Source organism: Leptonychotes weddellii, chromosome 14 (genome assembly GCF_054177405.1).
Source record: "Leptonychotes weddellii isolate Sample4059 chromosome 14, ASM5417740v2, whole genome shotgun sequence".
In the NCBI taxonomy this organism is placed as follows: domain Eukaryota; kingdom Metazoa; phylum Chordata; class Mammalia; order Carnivora; family Phocidae; genus Leptonychotes; species Leptonychotes weddellii.
Genome location: NC_138382.1, coordinates 68425842 through 68447914, shown reverse-complemented (window position 1 = coordinate 68447914; position 22073 = coordinate 68425842). Strand labels below are relative to the sequence as shown.

General features: G+C 52.4%; 1 protein-coding gene across 3 annotated transcripts in view; it reads right to left on the bottom strand.

Moving 5' to 3' along the window:
* GSN (gelsolin) overlaps positions 1-22073 on the bottom strand; it is a 42745-nt gene that overhangs the window by 15440 nt on the left and 5232 nt on the right. Inside the window, exons 1-5 of one of the 3 annotated variants that reach the window (XM_081803517.1) lie at positions 11168-11340; positions 8783-8987; positions 7901-8055; positions 1969-2130; positions 297-446 (exon numbers count right to left, since the gene is read on the bottom strand). In XM_081803517.1, coding sequence (XP_081659643.1) covers positions 297-446; positions 1969-2130; positions 7901-8055; positions 8783-8987; positions 11168-11296 — 801 coding nt within the window. In that variant the 5' untranslated portion in view covers positions 11297-11340. Of the gene's footprint in view, positions 1-296; positions 447-1968; positions 2131-7900; positions 8056-8782; positions 8988-11046; positions 11086-11167; positions 11341-22073 lie in introns of those variants that run through there. The other 2 variants (XM_081803519.1, XM_081803518.1) reach the window with 2 other exon arrangements.

Sequence of the window (22073 nt, the reverse complement as noted above, 5' to 3'; positions counted from 1 at the left end):
ATTGCTCTCAGAAGATGCCATAACCCTCCTCCTCAGCTCCTTGGGAGGACCTGGCCCTCCCAGCTGGAGGGTGTGGCTCACAACCCCAGAAGGCACCAGGCCCTGGGATTCCAGCCCCACCTCTCCGCAGAGTCTGGGAACTGTCTGGGAAGTTGCTCTTCCCCACTCTCTGAGGAGTCCCAGCTTAGTGGAAAAACAACTTCGCCTCACGATTGCCCAACCGATGGAGGGACAAAATGAGCATCCGAGACTGACGCTCGGCCCCACCCTGCACCCCCGGGATGCGGCCCAAATACCTGGAGCATCGCCTCAGGCTCAGCGCCCTCCTCCGACACGTGCACTCGGGCCCGGCCACTCCGCTCGTTGTCCCGGATGCCCTTGGACACCTGTGTGGCCTTCAGCCTCTCAAATCGGTTACTGTTGGAGCCACACCACTGGTAGATGTCCTGTAGGGCGGGGACCCTGTGTCAGGCAGCGCCCCAGCCTTCCTATCAGCCCCGTCCAGTGACATGGCCAGGAGGGGGTGTGTATGCCCACCTCGTTCTCGGCCTGCCCACGAGGCTGATGGGGCACGCACATGCCCACACCCAAGCACAATGGGCGTGATCCGTGTGCACCAGGGTGTGTGACTGCACAGCTTGGAATGTGCATAAAAATGTCTGCCGGCTGGTGGGAGCGGAAATGGGCACAGCCGTTTTGGAAAACCATTTAGCTGTAGCTACTAGAGCTCCATGTACTGCTATCTTTGACAGCACCCCTCCCAGATGCACACTCCACGGAAGTGCATTTGCACATGCCCCGGAAGACCCATGCAAGAACATTCAGGGGGGCACGCCTGGAATCGCCTCGAACCAGAAACTCTTCTGAGTGCTCATAAACAATAAAAGCATAGATAAATAGGAGCACATCAGCCCAGTTCAGTGTGACATAGCAAGGAGAATGAACAATCTATAATTAAATGCCATATGGATAGATCTCAGAAACAGAATGTTGATCAAAAGTGGGCAGGCAGATCAGACAGAAGAAAGAATGATTCCATGTACATAAAGTTCAGAAATGGGTGGAACCCTGCTACGCTGCTCAGAGTTTGGGATTATGGTTACCCATGGGCTTGAAGGGACTAGATGAGGACAGGAGAGGGCTTCTATGAGCTCATGACATTCTGTTTCTTGATCCGGGTGTTGGTTACACCAGTGTGTTCACTTTGAGAAATCCACTGAGCTATACACTCAGGATTCACACACTCTTTTGTGTACCTATTATACTTTAATAAAAGGCTCACACTAAATATACTTGCCTGTGTTTGCATGGACATTACACCACATACATAGATGAGGTGGCGGTGGAATGTCTGGCCATGTCCATTTGCAGGGATGAGTACACCTGATGTCAAGAATGTGTACAAAGCATCACACATCTGTAAGCTGGGCTGGGGTAAGTAAATCCCACACACATTGCCATATACAAATGTGCATGCACAACTACATGCATGAGACACATAGATGTGGGTCCTTGAACAGCACACCCAAGTCTCTGTTGTAGGCACTCATCATGGTACGCATGTCTGGGTCTGGTGGGCAAGAGCAGATAGTTTTCGCACATGCCTGCATTTGTGAATGACTATACGTAAGGCACATGAGATGTGCATATGAACACAAGATGTCGGGGAATCTATATGTCAGTCAAAGTCCGAGTACACTGTGCACAAGGTCTGTGCAGCTGTGTATGATGGGCTTGAGTTTGCACGCGTGGGAGTCTATACATGCTGGGCACCTCTGTCCTCCAGTCTCTGCAGGTGTGTCCGGCTCGTGCACAGAACATGTGTCTACATGGGGGCTGCTGTCCCTGGGGCTTGCCTGCCCATGTCTTTGCATGTGTTCACATGGGTGTGTCCCCCTCCCCAGAGTCAGGCCCGGCCAGGCCAGAAGCATCTCAGGGGCCCCTGGGAAAAGGCAGGGCAGGACTCACGTTGCCCAGGTCCAAGATGAAGCAGTCACCATTGTTGAAGCTCTCCCAGGACACGGGCACCTCAGTGGCACGGACCACACGCCGCCCTTTGACCTGGAAGAGTCTCTGCACCACCACTTCATTGGGTACCACGTGCTTGAATCCTGATGCCACGCCTCCTTTCTGTTGGGTCAAGCAGACAGTGTCAGTCCAGGGCAAAGTGTCCAGGGAAGCAGATATGGGGGGAGGGGAGAGGGGAGAATTGAAGGAAATTCTGGCCTGTGGACCAGCGGCCTTCCAGCAGATTCCTTGGTCAGATTCTATCAGCTGCCACCCCTTTGAATCTCATACTCCACTAACAAAGACCCTTGGGGCCACTTGCCTGAATTGAAAAGCTACAGACATTCCTTTCTCAAAACCAGCATTTCCCAAGGAATGTTCTAAGGAACTCTGGTCCTCCAAGTTATTCTGCAAAGGAAAGGGTTCCAGGATCACAGAAGCACGGGGAATGCTTCTTTTTTTTTTTTTTAAAGATTTTATTTATTTATTTGACAGAGAGAGACACAGCGAGAGAGGGAACACAAGCAGAGGGAGTGGGAGAGGGAGAAGCAGGCTTCCCGCTGAGCAGGGAGCCCGATGCGGGGCTCGATCCCAGGACCCTGGGATCATGATCTGAGCCGAAGGCAGACGCTTAACGACGGAGCCACCCAGGCGCCACGGGGAATGCTTCTTACTGGCTCCCTGACCGTTCGTTAGACAGTGCACATCAGCATAACACAGGCTCTGAGAAGTCCTGTGGTAAAGAAATGGGCTGTCCGCCTTTTGTTTTATGCAGCATTTCCTGACCTTACTGAATCAAGAACTGCCTTCTCCACCACATCCTGCTTGCAGCTCAAGTGTCTTCCAAAGCCATTTTGAGAAATGCTCATTCCAAGCTTTCCCATCTTCCAGGCTCTCTAGGAAGATGGCTCCAACCCACACCCCCCTTCTCTCTCCACCTGCCGTACTGTAGCAAGTCTCATCCAAGTACAGAGCACCGACCTCAGGGTCAAGTCCCTGTCCTGCCACTACAGTGCTGGGTGACTCTGGGTAAGTCTCTTCCCCTCTCTGAGCCTCAGGCCTCTCTGTTCTGAAATGGGGACAGAAATCCCTGCTCTGCCAGGCTCTGCAGTGGTCACCAAGTCCCAGGGAAGGGGCCTTCAGTAGGCCTGCCCTGCAGTAGTCAAAACTGCGCTCGGCTCAGGAGAAACCAAGTAAAGGGGGCTGGCTTTCTCCCCAGCAGTCCCCAGCCCCAGTATGACAAGTCAGAGGTGACAAGGTCCTTACAGAGCTTGCCATTTTACTCATGGTAAACTGAAGCCCAAAGATGTGAAGTGACTCGCTCAAGGGCAGTCAGCAAGTGTACGGCAAAGCTCAGGCTGGAAACTTCACCTCCTATTCCCAAGCTTGCTCCACGTGCCATCGGGGTGTAGGCAGAAGGGCTCCCACTAAGGCCAGAAGTGTGGCCACCCCGTCCAGGCCCCTCTTTGCCACCTCACTTTGCAGAGCAAAGCCAAGTCTGATTTGAGGCACAGATTCCATGAGGGCAAGGGGATCAAGGGAGCTAGTTTGAATTGGGCTCTTATTATGTCCACACACAGTAAGCAGCATAAAAGCGGTGGTGCAATGCCTACTGTGCTGGGCATGTTGCTCGCATCATCTATGAGGACGGTGTCCTTATCTCCATCTTACAGATGAGGAAAGTGGAGTCCAGAAACGAAGGGACTTACCCAAGAGCTCACAGCTAGTCAATGATGGAGCTAGGGTTCGAACCCAGGTGTGACTGAATCCATAAAGCCCACATTCTTTCCCCAACATCAGGTTTTCTTAGAGCAAAGGTAACTAGGGTCACCCAGGATGGAAGGCAGAAACAAGGCACTGCTCAGAGCAAAGTTGGTCCAATAGAAGAGTGGTTTCTCCTATTGTGAGTGAAGCGCCCCCTGGTGTCCTTTCTTGGTACCAGCATGAGGCCTTTTAAGAGCATCCCCTTGGGCTGAGCAGGGCTGCCCAAGGTGTTCACAGAGCCTTTCCTTCCACTCTACTTCAAGGGCCCTCTCGCTGGGGGGCAGGTGAGGAAGGGCAGCTGAGGAAGAAGATGCAAAGCCCTGCGCTCACCTGGTAATGACCACAGAGGCTGCCACTTAGGGAGTCCATGCCAGGGAGCTGGGGCACCTGCTTTACAGACATGCAATCGGGTCCTCACAACAAGCCCCTAAGGGAAGGACTCTCGTTGCCCCACTTCACAGACTAGAAAACTGAGGTCTAAAGAGGTTACACCCTAAACCCAGGGTCCCAGCTAGTTGGTGGCAGTACTCCCATGTTTGCCCTTCCAGGGATCCAGCCTTGCCCGTCTACCAGCCCAGGAACTCCTGAGTGTCCACAGACAGTCCTGATCCAAGCACTTCATTCTAAAAAGACAGTGGATCTGAAAAGCTTCTCCAAAAGGTGCTGGAATGACGCACCAACCATTTCCATGGATTCCTCAGAGAGGAGACAATGGGGACATGGCGGAAGAGAAAGGCCCTTAACTCTTTTTTATACGTTTCTGAACTATTTCACTTGTTCAAGCATGCCTTTTATTTGTTATTTAAAAATAGAAACATTTTTTTAAAAAGGAAAAGGGTTGTTTTATGTCATAAACCTCGGTTTCAATAAATTCTCTGTATGTGAATTTATAAAGTAAAAGGATGCTTGATATTTCATGATGGTGGACATGAATCTCCTGATTAATTAACTTACCAATCTAGGAAATTAGACTTGGAAACATGAACAGAAAGATAAAAGCAAGATCTTGGAAGACATTAGTGGATCTAAAAGTACAGGGGGTGGAAATTTTCACTGTAACCTTCAGAATTGGTTGTTGCTTTCTATGGTCTAATTATTAGGCTGAGATTGGCATCACATTATTTGAACAAAATTCAATAGGATGGTCTTAAAAGTCACTTTCCAAATTAAAGTGATGAGATATATATATATATATATATATATATGATATATATAGACAGATAGTTCCCTATCTATACATGAATATACATAGCTATATGTTCATAAAGAAACATTATCCATTTGATATATATATAGATAGTAGATAGATAGATCTATATATATAGATATATAGATATATATAATTATGTATATATATATATATCTGTAAAGTTGAATTTGGTGTATATCTCTAAAAGTAGAATCATGGAGAGCTTTCACTTTCTAAAACCTGTATTTCTATAATGTTTGACACTTTACTAAAAGCTTGTATTACTCTTGTAGTCAGAGAAAGAAAAAAAAGCTACAAAGATCTTTCATTCTTTAAAATGTTAAACTGCTTATAAAACAAAGAAAAATGTATTGACTGGGGCTGGTCCCCTCCAGCCCCCTGAACTCTGGGTTCCTTATCTAAGAAATGGGAGGGAGGCCCGGAAGGGCTCGGTGGGGCCAGGGGCTTCTCTGACTCAGCTCAGCCTGGATTCTGTTTGAACAAAGGGTTTCAAATAACCCAGCCACAAAGGGTCTCTAGGGTTCTGTCTGAGAGGTGGAGGAGGACAGGGAAGAGGAGGAGAGATGGACCGATTCTGGAAAGTGCAGTACTTTTAAGGATTGGGGGGTTACAGAACAAGAGGGGCCAGGCCATACGACAGCCCTTTCTAGTGGCTCCTGTCCCCTCCCTGCCCCTTCTCACACCCTGAGGACAGAATTGGTTCCGAGGAGCAGGCTTTCACAGGAACAAGTCTTGCGTAACAAGCTCTGCTCCTTGGGGATCTATAATTGATGAGGGTGCCAGGCCAAGAACTTTAGGCCTGCCAAGTGCGGGGGCAGCTGGAGGACTTGCAGAAGGTGGAAAACAGGACCAGCTTTGGACCTCCCATTTCCACCAGGAGGAGCCTTGGCCTTTCAGGACTGAAGTCCCAAATCCAGTCCCAGATGCTCCCTGGAGCATTCCTCAGAGTATGGTCCAAGAACATCCTGGAAAAAGCACCAGAGGGTAGAGGAGGCTTGCTACCCACGCAGATTCCGAGGCCCCATCTGCACGAAGATCAGAGACCAGGGAGGCTTGAAACATCCACTCTGAGCGAGCTCTGTGCTAGGCCCTTCACACTGAATCCCAGCTCCGTCATTTACCAGCTGTGTAAGCTGCTAACCTTGTCCAGAAGTGAAGCTGCTGTGTCCACACAGCAGCAACAATCAACAGGCACAGTTGTTACAGGGGCTCAATAAATACGTGAGAGCACACGGCCAGAGGCACCCGACCGGCCCAAAGCCTCACAGCAGTTACAGGGAGTAGCCTTGGGTGCTGAACCTCATTCTCCCTTACTCCTCGTCAAGTGCTCTTTCCACTTCCTGCTCTAAGAACTGTAAGAAGGCCTGGTCCTTCTCCAGCTCTGGGGCCTGGTTCCCAACCACCTCACCTCTTCTTCTTAATACACCAAGGCCTCATAAAGGAGGAAGGTGGAGCTGGACAGCTCAGCAGGAGGAGCTGTGGGTATGGATAACCTGGCAGACAGGGGGCATTAGGTAGGCTCCAGGGCATCCAGCCCAGCTCCACCCAGCCCAGGCCCGAGTCCCTCTTCCCAGAACACACCCTACCCTTGGCTATCTGGATCCCAGAATGCTTTCCCATTATCCAATCCCCTGTGCCCTCACCTGAACAGACTCCTGTTCAGACCCTGTTGGCACAGAGGACCCTAAGGCCCAGAGAGGGACAATGACTTCTCTGAGGTCACACAGCACATCAACAGCACAGATGGGGCTTCACCCCTATATGAGAACCCCGCTGATGAGAGGCACATTGGTGTAGTGGAAAGAATGCCGGGAGTCAGGAGATCTTGGTTCTAGTCCTGGCTCTGGGACCGACTTGCTGTGTGACCCTGTGCCAGTTGCTTAACCTCTCTGTGCCTCAGTTTCCCTCCCTACCTTCAAATAAGATTTTTGGACTCTGACATTAAGGCTCATCTGGCTAGCAAAGCTTGTGATCCCCTCCCTATCCTGACCGAAGAGAACTGCAGCTTTGTAAACCTACAGCTTTCCCTGAGCCCTTCCAGGGTGCCAAGCCCTGGGCAAGGCATTTCCCAGCTACCCTTCATCAAATCCTCTCTCCAGGAGTGAAGGGAGGGTACAACAGGCTCTCACGTAACTAGAGAGGAAAGGGAGGCTCTCAGAGACACCAAGTGGCTGGCTTGTCACGCATATTAGGGCAGAGCCTCTCAGAGCTCCTAGCTTGGCTTTGCTGAGCCCCACCTGGCTGAAGGTTGCAGGGGAAGAGCTCTGTGTTGGCTCAGACTCCTCAGAGTTCACGTTCAAGGGGGATTCTGATGAAAATAATGAGGAATGTGGTCAAGGGTACCCTTTCAAATACCTAACATGGGGCCTTCTGTTGGCAGGGCCTAAGCACTAATGGGTGTAGGAACAGGACTGTTGGGGAAGTGATAGGCTGGGTTCCCACCCCTCGCTGCTGGGGCTAGGAAGACAACCCTGTGAAGTGATGAATTTTCTTCTCTCCATTTTAAGATAAGAAATCAGAAGCTCAGGGGCGCCTGGGTGGCTCAGTCGGTTAAGCAGCTGCCTTTGGCTCAGGTCATGATCCCAGGGTCCTGGGATCGAGCCCTGCATCGGGCTCCCTGCTCAGCGGGAAGCCTGCTTCTTCCTCTCCCACTCCCCCTGCTTATGTTCCTGCTCTCGCTGTCTCTCTGTCAAATAAATAAATAAAATCTTTAAAAAAAAGAAATCAGAAGCTCAGAGAGGCAGTGTGATTTGTCCAAGGTCACATAGCTAGGAAGGCCCAGAATTCAAACCCAGGGCTAGCCAGCTCCAAAAGCCGAGCTCTGACCCGTCTGCCACATCACCCCACAAGGCTGAGAGATGGGTGGACCTGAGTGAGGCTCTGCCATTGATGCCTCTGTCCCTGATGCCTGGGACCTACCCTGTACTTGAGGCCAGACTTGAAGTAGCCCAGGAAGGTGGCCGACTCGAAGCCCTGGACCTCACGGTGCTGCACGGCCCGGCCATTCAGGTAGTCATCCAGCTGTACCGTGAAGATGGCGGCCGCCCCGCTCTCATCCTGGCTGCACTCATTGCCTAGGGGGCATCAGAACAGCGTGAGCCTGGCTTCCCAAAAGCAGTCCCAGCCTCCCATGGAAGAGGAGTCTGGAGCCCCCAGGGCTGCCCTGGCCTGGCTGTAGAAGCTGGGCAAGCCCCTGCCTTCTGTGGGCCTCAGTTGATCCATCTGTATAATGGGGCAGTGGGGGCTGGACTCCATGGTCTCTAAGAGTCCTCTCAGCTCTGACACATCCCCCACACTCACCTCTCTCATTCCCCCCGTACTCACTCTCAGACCTCTAGACATGAAGTAGGGCCTGAGGCAGTGGCTCAACTCACAGATTAGGAAAGGGAGGTGCAAAGAGCAGGCAGGATTTATGGAGTCACCCAGCAGAGCGGGGACTCCAGGCTCCTGACTCCGAAGGGCAAACTGGGGTGTGGCTGGAAGTGAGCCAGGGAAGTGTGGAGGGGCTCCAGGGGCCCCACGTCAGCCCAGCTCTGAGCACCATGGTAACCTCTCGAACCCTCAAACCCTCCCGTGAGGTCGTGTGGTGTCATCACCACGTCCCCTTTACAGAGGCACTGGGTGGCCTGCCAAAGGGCAGAGCCGGGGTCTGAACTGGGACAGGCTGACTCTAGAGTCCCGGGACACCATTAGCCAAGGGGCTGGCACATATCTGATGCTCAACAGTCTCTTAGTTCCCGTGGCGCTTCCTGGGGACCACGCCTCCAGGGACCACGCTTTACGGGGGGGGGGGGGCCTCACCGAGCCAGTAGTGGAGGTCATACTGCAGGTTCCCATTCCTCAACTGCACCGTCTTCAGGATGATGTAGGCGTCGCCTGTGAAGAAGTCTCCATAGAGGCCGGGGGGCACAGGCACCAGGTCAAACTTCTCCACGCGCCAGATCTGCAGGCCGGGCTCCTTCCCCGCCTTGAGGAATTCGGGGTGCTCCACCACCATGCTGCTGGGCTGGAAGAGACAGGAGGAGCCTGAGCAGAGGCAGGAGCCTTGGCGAGGAGAGACCCCAGGACACGAGGGAGGGTGGTTTCCAGCCCCAAGAGCATCTCACTTGAGCCTCTGACTCTCCCCACCCCGGAGGCGAGCCTACCCCTGTCTCTGGGAGTGAGCAAACAGGGCAGAGTTTAGGCTCCAAACCCTGTCCTTGACCAGAGTCTGTCTTGCCTACTCAGCTCACTGATGATGGAGGGACAGAAGGCTCTACCTTCCTTCTCCCTCCCCTTCTTAGTGCCAATTGGATGGGGCAGCTGAGGCATGGAGAGGTGAAAGTGATTCTGCCAAGGACCCCCGGCTAGGAAGTGGCGTAGCAGGCATTGCCCACAAGCTCCAAGAGCAGAAGTTCTGGAACCAGAGGGAGAACCCCTCACATGGCAAAGGTAAATATGGGGTCTCCAGGGGTTCAGTGTGTTCCCTTCCAGCATCCTCAGCGACTCTTAGAACTAGAAGGGTCCTCAGAGAGCTCATTATCCAACCCCATTCTGCAGATAGGGAAATTGAGGCCCAAACAGAGGAGACTGGCCCAAGGTCACACAGCCCGTTTGCTTTTGCTCTTTGGAAGATTTCCCATGTCCCATCCATATCCCCATCACACTCCCAAGAAGGACCTAGATGGCTGAGCCCAAGTGGCCTCCTGAGCTGTCTGCCTCCTCCCTCCTGCCCCCCCACCAACATCCCACCCCCAATTCCATTTCTTGGGAAAGGTGGAGAGGACGCAGCCAGGGTCTGTAGGAGCCTGTTGGAGATGAGGTGGTCAAGGATGGGGGAAAGCCCGTCAGACATGCACAGGGTCTAGAGATGGAGCAGAGCAGGATGGTTAGCCTGGAGCTGGACGGCAGAAATCAGCAGGCACAGGTCACCTCAGGCCGGAGGACGGATCTAAGGGAAACCAGATGGGGAGCACTCAGGCAGAGGGGTGGAGAAACACAAAAGGAAAACAGGAGAGAGAAGGAGAAACCAGACAGGGCAGACATATCAGGGAAGGAAGAATAAATAATAGTAATGAGGATAAGCAGACAGAGGTGAGATCATACAAGAAAGAGGGGGGAAATACTGGAGAGGGAAAAGAGAAATCAGATGAGAAAGAAGAATCTGAAATGAAAGAAAAAAAATCAGAAGATGGGTCCAAGGACAGGACACATCCCTATAACTAAAACTCTCAGCTGACTGGGGGCGGGAGGGCTCTGGGTCACCTGAGGAGGCAAGGTAAGTGACCACCCAGCACGCTTCTACTGGGGAGGATCCCTGCCCGTGGGCCTGACAAATTTATCATCGCAAACTGTGCAGTGGTCCCTGACTCTGCTATTCCTAATCTGCTGCCTACCTCAGCCCGCACATGACTGACCCCAGGGCCGGGCCAACGCCGAGCTGGGAGTCTAAGCCCTGAGGCTTTGGAAATATCGAAGAACTATTTGAGGCCTTTGTCTCGGCTACTGGCTACTGCATGTAGTTTTGTCCATTTCCTTGGGAAGACAACTCAGTACATTCTCTGCTAGTTATTCACAGAATATCAGAGCTGGGAGGAATCTTAGAGATTCTCGTGTCCCACACTGTTGGGGAAGGGAAGTGACTTATCCATGGTCACTCTGCCATCCAGTAACAGAGCAGGGCCCTGGCTTCTCATTCCACGCTGCATCCCGCCTCCCTCACGCGGCATCCTCAGGATCAGCAGTCACTGTCAAAGCCTCAACCCTCAACCAAGGGGTCCTTGGCAGAATCACTTCCACCTCTCCATGCCTCAGGCCCTTCAAGATCCTAAAGTGTCTCCTGAAACATCAGAGTTTAAATGTTGTTCAAGACAAAAAAAAAAAAAAATCAGAAGAGGGGAGAGAAATCAGGCAGAGGGAAAAGGAGAAATCAGGAGGCGGAGATGGGTAAGAAATCAAAAGGCAGAGTCTAGGGAACAAGAAATCCGGCCAAGGTGAGGTTAGCCTCTAGGGAGGGTAACAGCCAGGCGCCCTGAGGCTCCCACCCTCAATCCACGGGAGCCCCGCAAGCAGCAAGAGATACTTACAAAGCAACAAAACAGTTTTTCCATTCTAGACCTGAATTACTCCCCTTTTCCTAGCGCTGTATCTGCAAGAACTTACAATAGAGAGTTACTCCGGGAGCCCCCGGGCCCCCCGGGCACTCACCCGCGCCTGGGGCACCCGCCCCTGGGCCGCCCCCCGCGAAGCGGTGGCCGCGAGAGCCGGCGGCGACAGCGCGCACAGCGCCAGGACCAGCGCGCAGAGCAGCGCGGGCGCAGAGTGGTGCGGAACCATGGCAGCGCCGGCGGCAGAAGACCCCAGTCGGCAGCCTCGGATCTCCAGATCACCGAGCCTATATAGCCGCCGGCCCTTCCCACTCAAGCCGGGGACCGCCCCTTAGGGAGGGCGCGGGCCCGGGAGGGGCGGGGATCAGGCCTGGAGGTTGGAGACGTCGGGGATCCAACCCGGACACACCCGACTGGGCGTGGCTGTCCCTTCACCCCTGCTCTGGGGGCGAGACCCAGCAAAGGGCCTGAAATACAGCAGGCGCCAACGCAATGCACACTAAAGGGGTGCGTGCAGGTATGAAAGGCAGAAAGCCCAACTCAGCCTCCTGGTGTGCCCCAGCGAGCCCCCTCCCCTCTCTGCACCTAACATCCCCAGCAAAAACATAAAAAACAGTTTTTGAAGGCTTTCCACACATCATATAAAGGCTGGCGTCTCCTAACATCCTTTACAGAGTAGGTACTATGGACAGCCCCATTTTACAAAGGGAAAGACTGAGTGCAGAATGGTCAAGCAACTTGCACACAACTAGGAAATGGTGCCGCCAAGATCTGAACTCAGGTAGTTTGGGTGGAAGGCCCACCTAGGCAGCATGCAGCTGCCCCCAGCTAGGGGCAGGTATGCAGGGGGCTTGCCTTCATTGCTCCAGTGAGCAAGCAAGACTCCGGAGGGACAGGCAGACCTCTCAGCTGAGATGGCAGGTTCTACTTTACTTGAGACCACCCTTCTTTCCTTCTTTTTAAAAAGTTTGTTTTTATTTTTTTAAGACCTTATTTATTTATTTATTTATTTATTTATTTGAGAAAGAGAGAGAGAGGGAGGGAGTGTGCATGAGTAGGGGGGCAGAGGGACAAGCAGACTCCCCGCTGAGCCCGGAGCCTAACGCAGGCAGGATCCTAAGATCAAGACTTGAGCTGAAGTCAGACGCTTAACCGATTGAGCCATCCAGGAGCCCCAACAGGTTTTATTTTTTAAAAGTTTATTTTTATCACAACTTAAAGTCACCTATTTGTACCAATTGTTCCCTCTCAACCCCACTCAGTTTTCCCCAGGAGCAACCTATTCTATCGACCTCCTTTAGTTGATGCTTCTGGGCTTGCCCTCATATCTTAAATACCAAGCCCTTGTTGGTTCTTGTAGTTGGTGGTGGTGGTTCTGTGGGTTTATTTTTTCTTTTTTCCAGGGGAGGGGTTTATTTTTTCACTTCCAGATCTTATCTATCGGCTCCCCCTGAGGAAGACAAGGATTTAAGTCTCTTCCTCATTCTAAGGCTCCCTTCCCACCCTCCCTACTGTCCCACTAGAGGCACCCAGGCATTGTGTTAGAACAAATAATATTCCGAGTCAAGGAGGCCTGCTTTCCACCTCCATCAACTCCTCCCTCATCCCTCCCACCACTCTGTTGGACCCACTTCTCTGTTTCCAAGTTCTCTTCCCATCCTCTCTCCCAACAGCCTAGTGCAATGAGAGGAAGTGAACTGGGGAGCTGGAGATCTGGTTTGACCCCCGCCTCCACTGTGTGTAAAGTACTTTATGCCTCAGTCTCCTCATCTACTAAATGGGTATAGTAGTTGCTGAGGATTAAATCAGTCTGATGTAGTTGCTGAGGATTAAATCAGTCTGTATGTATGAAAATGGCCTGGCCTGCAACTAGGTAAATGGGTTCCTGTCCCCATTCCCCCCAAGCTATGGTCACCTATCCCAGCTCCTCCTGGAGCCCAGCTTCTATCAAATCAGGCTGAAGTTTGCCTTGCACCACCCACAACTTCCTCCCACTTAAGGCAGTCTGTGGGTCAGATAAAGAGCTAAGGGAACACAGAGAGAAGGCAATTCAGACTGTAGGGATTGCAAGAAGGCTTTGTGATAGAAAGGACTTGTGACCTAGGCCTCAAAGGACAAGGAAGAGGGAGATTGAGAAAAAAAGACATTCTAAGAGAGGGGACAGCATGGGCAAAGGGCAAGCAAACACAGGCCACATCCAGTGGATAAGGAGGGGTCCAACCTAAAACACAGGGAGCAAGAAGAGATGAGATGGTGGCAGGAGGCACAGGGGCCTGTGTGCCCCGCTGGAGTCTGAACTTTATCCCGGGGTCTGTGGGGAGTCCTAGGGAGGTGCCTGAGGCCTGGGCCTGCAGAGTCTGCATTCAGAGCTCTTCCCTCTTGCTGGGGATTTGGAGGATTATAAAAACCCCAGAGTTCCCATATGCTCTTGCTGTAAGCATAAACCGGTTTCACCTCTCTGGATAGCAATTTAGCTCCCCAAATTCGAGAAAGACACAATGCAACAAAAGTTCCGCTTCCTTCAGTATTACTTACAGAGAAACACCAAAATATATGTACAAGGATTCACTGAAGCATCGTTTGAAGAAAACTGGAAAGGACCCAAATGTCCCGATTCAATAAATTACAGAGCCACCATAAAATGGACTACTTTGCAGCTGTGAAGAAAGAATGAGCTAGATCTGATTGTGCCTGGCACATAGTAGGGATGCAGGAAGTAAAGAGAAACCTTTAAGTGCAAAAGGCAAATTGTACAAGGACTATAGTATGGCTCCTCTCCTCTTTTTAATAAGGGTTCCGTTTTTGCACACATCCTTAAAAAGTCAAGGAGGGTAAACGCCAAACTGTCCAGGCAGTTTGCTTGAAAGGGACGAAGGGGGAGAGCTGTGGCTGCCCAAGGCTGGAGTGAGCGCCCAGATCCCTGTCATCGGCCTGAGAGGACACCCAAGGGTAATGAAAACATTCTAACAGTGGAAAATGGTGATGATTACACTCTCGAAAAATCTACCAAAAATCAGAGTACTGAACGCTTACAGTGGGCGAATTGTTATGGTAGATAACTTACACCTAAATACTTGCCTGGAAATAAAATGAGCTGTAGGGTTTGAAACTATTTACAAGCATGCATCCATCCATTGTCATTGGGGTTTTTTTTTTTCCTTTTAAAAAGAAATAATACCATTAAAAATATACTTCAAGTGATGCCTGCTCATTAGACAGTTCAGAAAATACAAACAAAGAAGGAAGAAGAAATTTCCTCACCATCCCAGCCCCCAGAGTGAAAGTGAGTTGGCAGCTAGCCTAGCTGAGCAGTCCCTTCTGGAGCAGTGTGGCCCTGACCTGGCCGGTTGGTGATTCACAGAAGACTGCTGCGGCTTTGGCCTTGGCCCCGGGGGTCACTGACCACCAGCCCAGAGTCCCCGGCCCCCAGGTTACTGACTACAAAGGCCCTGCAGCTTTGCCTGTCACATAGCTCTGGAGCCTGGGACCTGATGAAGAGTCCCCAGCCCCTTCCCACCGCCCCCCCCACTCCCACCCGGGGGAGCCCACAGCCTGGAAATTCTTGCTACAGGGCAGTGATGTGTGGGCTCCGATGGGGCAACGTGGCCTTACGCTGCTCCCTGCCTGGGGGAGGATGTGTGAGTTCAAGACAGCATGGGGATTTGGGTGCAAAAGAAAGACACCTAGGTAAAAAGGAAGAGGCTCAAGTGCTAGGCCTGCCTCTGCCACTGACTTCTTGGGTGACTTTGGACAAGTCCCTGTCCTCGTCTGAGCCTCAAGTCTCCATATGCCCCATGTATTGGGGCAGCATGCTCTGACTCTTAAGATGCATTCCCAGAAACTGGCTGTGCAACCATATCCAGAACTTATGTATCTGTGAGCTTCAGGGTTCCCATCTGTAGAACAGGGGCACTGGAGTGGGTCACCTCTACAGGACCCTCTGATTCAGACAGTCCAGGGCCCAACCTGCAGAAGGAGAAACTACCATCACCAATGGCAGTATGCCACCTCTCCTGTGGGTCCAGACATCTCTGGGAGAAGAGAGATAGGAAAGTGGCGCGGGGCGGGGAGGGGGGGTCCAATACCGAGTCTCCTCACAGCGACCAGGGGAAACAGGCATTCAAGTCCCCATGTTACAGATGGGGACACAGACTCAGGGAGCTTCAGTCACTGGCTCAGGGCCACTCAGCTGGAAAGAGGCATTGCTGAGATTCAAACACAAGCCTCTAGTCCCCAAGCTCTGTCTGGGGGGATCAAGCAGGACCTCCTGCCACCATCCGGCCTGAGCAGGGAGCAACAGTGATGTTTCCAGATAAAGGGCTGCAGTCCTTAAACCAGTCAAGCCCAGGCCAAGCCTGGCAGCCAGGAGTCTCTGAGACAGCCAACCCCCGCCCCGCCCCCCACACACACCTCCCCAGGCTGGGGCAGGAGATCACAGGAAGGCCCTCTGGGCCTCCACATACCTGTGTGAGTACCCAGGGCAAAGGCATGTCCTAGGAAGACCCCCAGGCTGTGGCCACAGAGCAGAAGAGAGACCGAGGCCCCTGTACTCTGGGCCACTCATGGGCCTGGTTTCTTTAAGTTGGGGAGCCAGGCTAGCTCTGCCACCACCTGCCCTGTGAGCACATGCCCTAGTCCCTGTCCTCCTCTGGAACTCAGACATCCCCTTAACCCTCGATCTTGGCTGCTCCTGGCTCCTGCCCACTGCCCAGCACCTGCTAGGCAGCTTTTCAGTGTCTGCCACAGGAAGGGGCCCATGTCCCTCCCCTGCAGTTAGACCCCCTCAACCAGCTCTGGCCCTGCTCCCTCTCACTCTGTGACCTTAGGCTTGTCTTCATGTCTCTCTGGGTGTCCCAGGGCAGCTACCAGAGACTGGAGGAGGCGGCCGCACCTTCCGCCCCCAGCCACTACGTACAAAAGGCCCTTGGCTGGGCCTGGAAGACACCACCCTGTTCTTTTCTCTTCACCCCAAACACTGTTGCTCATTTCTCAGGCAGCCGGCCACTCACGGGAAGCCCTGTCTCTCGGAGCTTGTTTGCTTTCTGGCTCACTGCTGTTCTCTGGGTCCTCCTGGGAACACCCGCCCCTCCTGCCCTGGACTGTGCTAATATAATCAGTAAACAGAGAAGCCAGTTACGAAACCCAGCGAAACTGGACAGGGCCTCGGTGCAGTGTGGGGAGCCTGTGGACTTGAAAACACACGTGTTTCAGAACCTGGGAAACTCCACTCCTGGGATCAGGGCCTCAGTCTCCTTATCTCTCGAATGGGAGAATGATACCTATCTCACAGAGAAGGGAGGAGGGCCAAAGGCCCAACACACAGGAGGAGCTCTACAAAAGTCAGCACCCTTCTTCCTGAAACTGTCTCGTTTCTTTGCACAGAGGCCTTTGCTCAGCACGTACACACCCCACGAGAGGAACAGAGAAGGTTACAGATTCCACAGTGAGATGCTTGAGTTGAGGTGGGAGCTGTTTGACCCGGAGCAAGTTACCCTCCCTCTGAGCCTCAGGTCAGCCATCTGTGAACAGGGATAGTGAGGTCCAGTCAAAGGAGAGTTGGGAGCTCTGGACTGTTGGCGGGAGTTACCCAGAGGAGGATTTGTTAGCCGCAATGTTCATTAGTCCATCCTCTTTGTAGACGATGAGACCAAGAATAAGAGTGTCATTTCCCGGAGTCACACAGCAAGTACCTGGCAGGGTACCCTTAGAACCCAGGTCTTGGGCTCCCAGATCAGAGCTGAGGCCTGAGCCCGTGATAGGACAGGGTCCCCTGGAAAAGCCAGCTGGACCTCCGCCTTGGCCCTGTCTACCCTGGGTGTGGACAGCTGTTGGGGAGATGGCCAGCAGAGCTTGGCTGACGCCACATCCAAGAGGCCAACTATCCCAGGGACTGAAGCCACTGGCCCTTTCCCAGTTTCCGGAGGCAACCCCACTTAGTGCTGAGAGCCAGGACAGGACATTGAGAGGGGACCTGGCCCCACCACTTCCTGACCCCATGCCCTGGAAGCAGCCAGATTTGGCCATGGCTAGGAGCCCAGCACCCTTCCTGCCAGGGTCCACTTTGTAGTCTGTCTCCCCTTCTCGGTGGGCGGAGGGGGGAGCTGGCTCTCGGAGGCTTGGCAGGCCAGCGGCTGGGGCTGTAAACAGTGACAAAAGCCGTGTCCTAGCCCCTCCAGCACCCCGCAACCCAGCAACAGGGGACACAGGGCACAAACACAAGTCAGCAGCAGGACAAAGAGGCCCAACTATAGGCAATGTAGCTGTGGGACCAGTAGAAGATGGGGACACAGTCTCCAGATGCAAACATCTGGGGAGGCAGGGGCTCTGATGCCCGAACCAGAGCCAGAATGAGCAGAAGCCATGGGAGGCAGCTCTCTGCTCCACAGAGGAAAGGCTTTCCAAGAAGGAAAAAAACAACGGGCATGATTGTGGCAAGAGCTCCTGCCAGGAAAATCTGGGTGTAAAGCCCTGACCTAGCACTCCCGAGCTGTGTGGCTTTCAGCGAGTCGCTTCTGCTCTCTGGGCCTCAATCTCCTCATCTGTAAAATGGGGATTGTAATACCTTCTTCCTAGGGTTGCTGTGAGAATTTAGTAAGGTAAAACACATGTGGGGCTTAGCAAAGTGTTCGGCATAGAGTACGCAACTATAAAGCAAGCTTTGGTTATTGTTTGCTGGGGGTTCAGTAAGTATCTCTGAGACTGAAGTTCCTTATGCATAAAACTGGGGTAAAACTATCTTTCTCAAAGGCAAGTGGAGCGGACTGAATGAGACCATAAATGTGAAGATCCTAGGACTATGGCTGGCATAAAATAAATGTTCAAAAATGCCACTTTCTTTCCCCCTCTTCTGGAGAGGTAATGAGCTGCTCAGTGGTGACCAGCCAAGAGGACTCAGGAGACGAGTGAACCAGCTCATCTCTAATGACCCTTTGGGCCCTGGGGCTCTAGGATTCTGAAAGAAACAGGAAAGGCAAATAAGGTTTGTGCATTTGGCCAAGGTCCCTCCTGCCTGTCTGGGGATCAAGTTCATCCTTCAGGATTTACCAGGCATGTTAGAAGCTCCCTAGGCCAACAATCATCATGGTGGGAACAATGACAACAGGACATCAGAAGACAGTGACATGTCCCTCCTGCTGGGGACTCTAAATGAAGCCCTTCTTGGTCCCTGAGCCTTGCACAGCCAACTATGGCCAACACCCCCGTGCTGGGCTCTGGCAAGAAGCTCGAGCCCATCCACCTGGGTATCAGTCTGCATGCTGCAGGCAGAACTCTGGAGAAACACAAAGGGGGCAGGTGTGGGACAGAGGAGAGATGACAGGGTCCAGGAGCAGGGGCCAAGCCTCCACGAGCTCAGGATACCAAGAATGACCAACAGGGTGAAGGATGCACAACCTTCTATCAAAGGGAACACAAGGCAATGTCCAGTGTGAGTTTGAACACAACCTAAATCCCTACTGCAAGGGGACTCGGGCAAGGGGCCTTTCTGCAATGCTTTAATTTCCTCCTCTAGAAAATGGGATGACGATTCCTACCCTGTAGGGTGTCTTGGAGGATTGAAGGAGCCCCTGGCACTGTGCTTGGCATGCAGCAGGTACTCAATAGCCATAATATCCAAAGACAAACTCCCAGCATATATCTAGACCCTATACACATACAGCTCACTGGTCCCCATATCTACCCTTGACCTCTATCTCTGTGTCCTTGCATGCAGAACAGGAGAGGGCTGGGGGGCCCAGCCAAGGCCCAGAGACCCAGAATGGTTGCTGGTGCCAGAGATGGGGAGGCATCTCAGGAGAGGGCCTCCAGCCAGCACCTAAAGAGCTTGCCCTGCCTTCCAGCCCCTCACGAGTTTCTTCTCATGACACCCTGCTCTCTTCTCTGGTCTGCCCCCACCACAAAGAACGAGGGCTCCGGAGTCACCATCTGATCCCAGTCCTATCACTCAGTACCCGGTGAGCCTGAGAAAGTGACTCAACCTCTCTGAGCCTGTGTCCTTGGGTATAAAGTGGCCAGGTGATCTCATAGGCTTACCAAAACTTGATACTAGTAAAAGTCAGTAATGGAAAAACTCCAAAGCCTATGGCATAATTAGAGATTCTTTGCAATGTATCTCAAACTTTTACCCACAATAGAACTACCAGAGATTCAAAGATATTTTTTATTGTTACTAATCCTTTTAATTTTAATAGTTTTTTTTCTAAAGTTCTTTTCCCTCTTAAACATAAACAGAGGTAGAATAGTGGAATGCTTTTGTTCCTTTCCCGGCTCAGAAAATAATCACAACCAGATGGAAGAATGAAACAAGATCCAGCACACCACAAAACTCAGTGCTTGGCCCAAGGTCGCGCTCCAAAACGGGGGCCATCTTCTCTCCCTGGGGGTGTTCCCAGCTTCACCTCTGCCCAGGCACCTGCCCTGTGACCAGCATCCTCCTGCAGGTGTCCGGCCCTCTGGGGGCTTCCGGAACCCTCTGTGACACTGAGCCTAACCAGAGTCATTCCACCGGGACATTTTACAGAAGGACTGAGGCCAGAGTGGAAGTCTCAACCCCCCACATTCCCTTCCCGCTTCACACTCACTTCCCATCTCCCACCTTCCCCCCGCCACACACACATCCCAGGACTGTCCTGGTTCAGGGTCTCCATCTTTCCTCTGCAACCACTGCACCAGCTTTCCCACTGCCTTCGACTCTCCCATGATCCATAGAGATTGTATCATCACTTGTCAAGACCCTTCCATAGCCCCCAGTGCAGACTGAAAGTCAGGACCCCCAACCTGGCATTCAAGGCCCTCCTTGCTCTTTCAGCCTCGTTACCCACTGATAGCCCCAACAACACTCTCTGTGCCACCTAACCTTGCCTCATTACGTCACTCTTCTGCCTCCAGAAGAGCTGGGGGTCTAGCCTCAGCTCTGCCTCTGCCCCTGTGTGACCTTGGGCAAGCTCCTGCCTTTCTGAGCCTCAGTCTCCTCATCAGGCTATTGGGGCTCACGTGCAGACCAGACAAGATAAGGCCGTGTGCACCAGGTGCCAGAGGGCTCAGGAAATGCTAGCCTGGAGCCACTGCCTCCTCCAGGCACCCCGCACCCCCCCTCCATTCCTCCCGCAGCAGCTGGTGGCTATCTGCTTCTTAACCCCAGCAGCTGTGTGTGCTCTCTCCCCTAAGCCCCCCGGAATGCAGACGTGCTTGCAGCCAGCAGCGGCAGCCAGGGACGGGAGCAGAAGACAGGAAGGCTTAGAGGAAAATTACCAGGCTCTGGCCCAGCCAATGGTGGCGCTCACAGCTCCCTCCCAGAGAAGGGATCTGGGGGCCTGGCAGGCTCTTTCTGAGCCATGGTCTTGGCCCCAAGCCTTGACCCCTGTCTGAGCTCATAGGGTAGTAGGGGGTACCCTGGGCCCCACTCGTCCAGGACACTCCCACTCTGGCATCGAAAGAGACAGGGAGGAGGAGGCAAAAAAAAAAAAAAAAAAAAAACAGACAGGCCTTTGTGAGAGGAGAAAATTGGCACACTGACATGGAAGGGGTCCTTCTGCGGCCCAGGAGCCTGTCCTGTTGCTATATCTCAAGCCCCGTATACTGGCTCCCATGTCCCAGCATCATATACACCACGTTCTCTACGCCCCATACCAGGCCCGTGTTCCTCATGCCTTGCCCTGCATGTGTACCCTGATGCGTGGTGCGTGCACTGGGGCCCACATCACTTAGACCGTACATCACGCCCCATGTACATCTGTGTTTGATGCACTCTGTCGTACATACCATCTTTTGAAATACCAGGTCCTGTCCCTTGAAAGTGTGTGCCACAAACTGTGCCAGACAAACAGGGTCCCTCACTCCGTGCTGTGTTTCCAGTCTGCAGTGTAAGGATGAAGGAGGACAGATTCCCAGCCCTTCCAACTGTTACCTATGCAACCGGAGAGAAGTTACCTCCGCTCTTGGTGCCTCAGTATCTTTGGCTATGAAATAGAAATGATATTAACACTCACCGCATAAGAGTTGTGGGCATTAAAGGAGACCATGCATTTAAAATGCTTAGCCCAGTGCTCGGCACAGAGTCAATACAATGTTTGCTGACATTGTTACAAACACACCCAGGGACCTGTACTACCTCCTAAACTCCCTGCCAGGCTCCCACATCCCTGGCTCCCACTAGGCATCAGACCTTCCACCACATTAGTGAAATTCAAACAATAAGCTGCAAGAAGGATATGATTTTCCCCTCTGCTACGGAGGAGAAATCCAAAGCTCAGAGAGGGGCAATAATGTGCATGCGGTCACACAGCCAGAAGGAGTGAAGCTGGGAGGGGCACACAGGTCTGGGCACTTGAAGAGACAGAAAGTAGATTAGTGGTGGACCAGGGAGGGGTGGGTGTGGAGACTGCCAGCAAGCAGGCAAAGGCATCATTTAGGGAGGATTTGGGGTGATGGAAATATTCTCAAACTGGATTTTGGTAATGGTGGCATAATTCTGTAAATTTACTAAAAATCATTGAATTAATGAAAATAGGTGAATTATGTGTATGTAAATTACGTATAAATTTACTTTGACAACTTATGTACATTAGACTTCCAAAAAGCTGTGTTGTTTTTTTCTTTTTTTTAAAGCCCATGCACTTCCCATGCACCATTCTGCCCAAGCATGCAGCGAGAAAAGTGACTCCCCGTGAGTTAGGAGGGATGGTCAAGCAGAGGCTTAGCAACCAACCACTCCGAGGCCCAGCCAGGAAGAGCCTTGCACTGTGAGATTCCCAAACACCTCTGCAGCCCAGGTGTGCAGCACAATCACCCAGGGAGCTCCAGAAAACCTGGATTCCCAAGCCCCACACCCAGCCTCTGAATCTATAGGTCAGGGTTCGGCCCAGGCACCTGGGATTCTGAGGCTCAGCCTGGACTGGGAGCCCTCATCAAAGCTCAGTATCTCCTTTCACACTTGGGGAAACAGAGGCCAGGCAGGACTGGGGACGTATCAGACCTAGTAGATCAAGCAGTGGGAAAGCCAGGGCTGG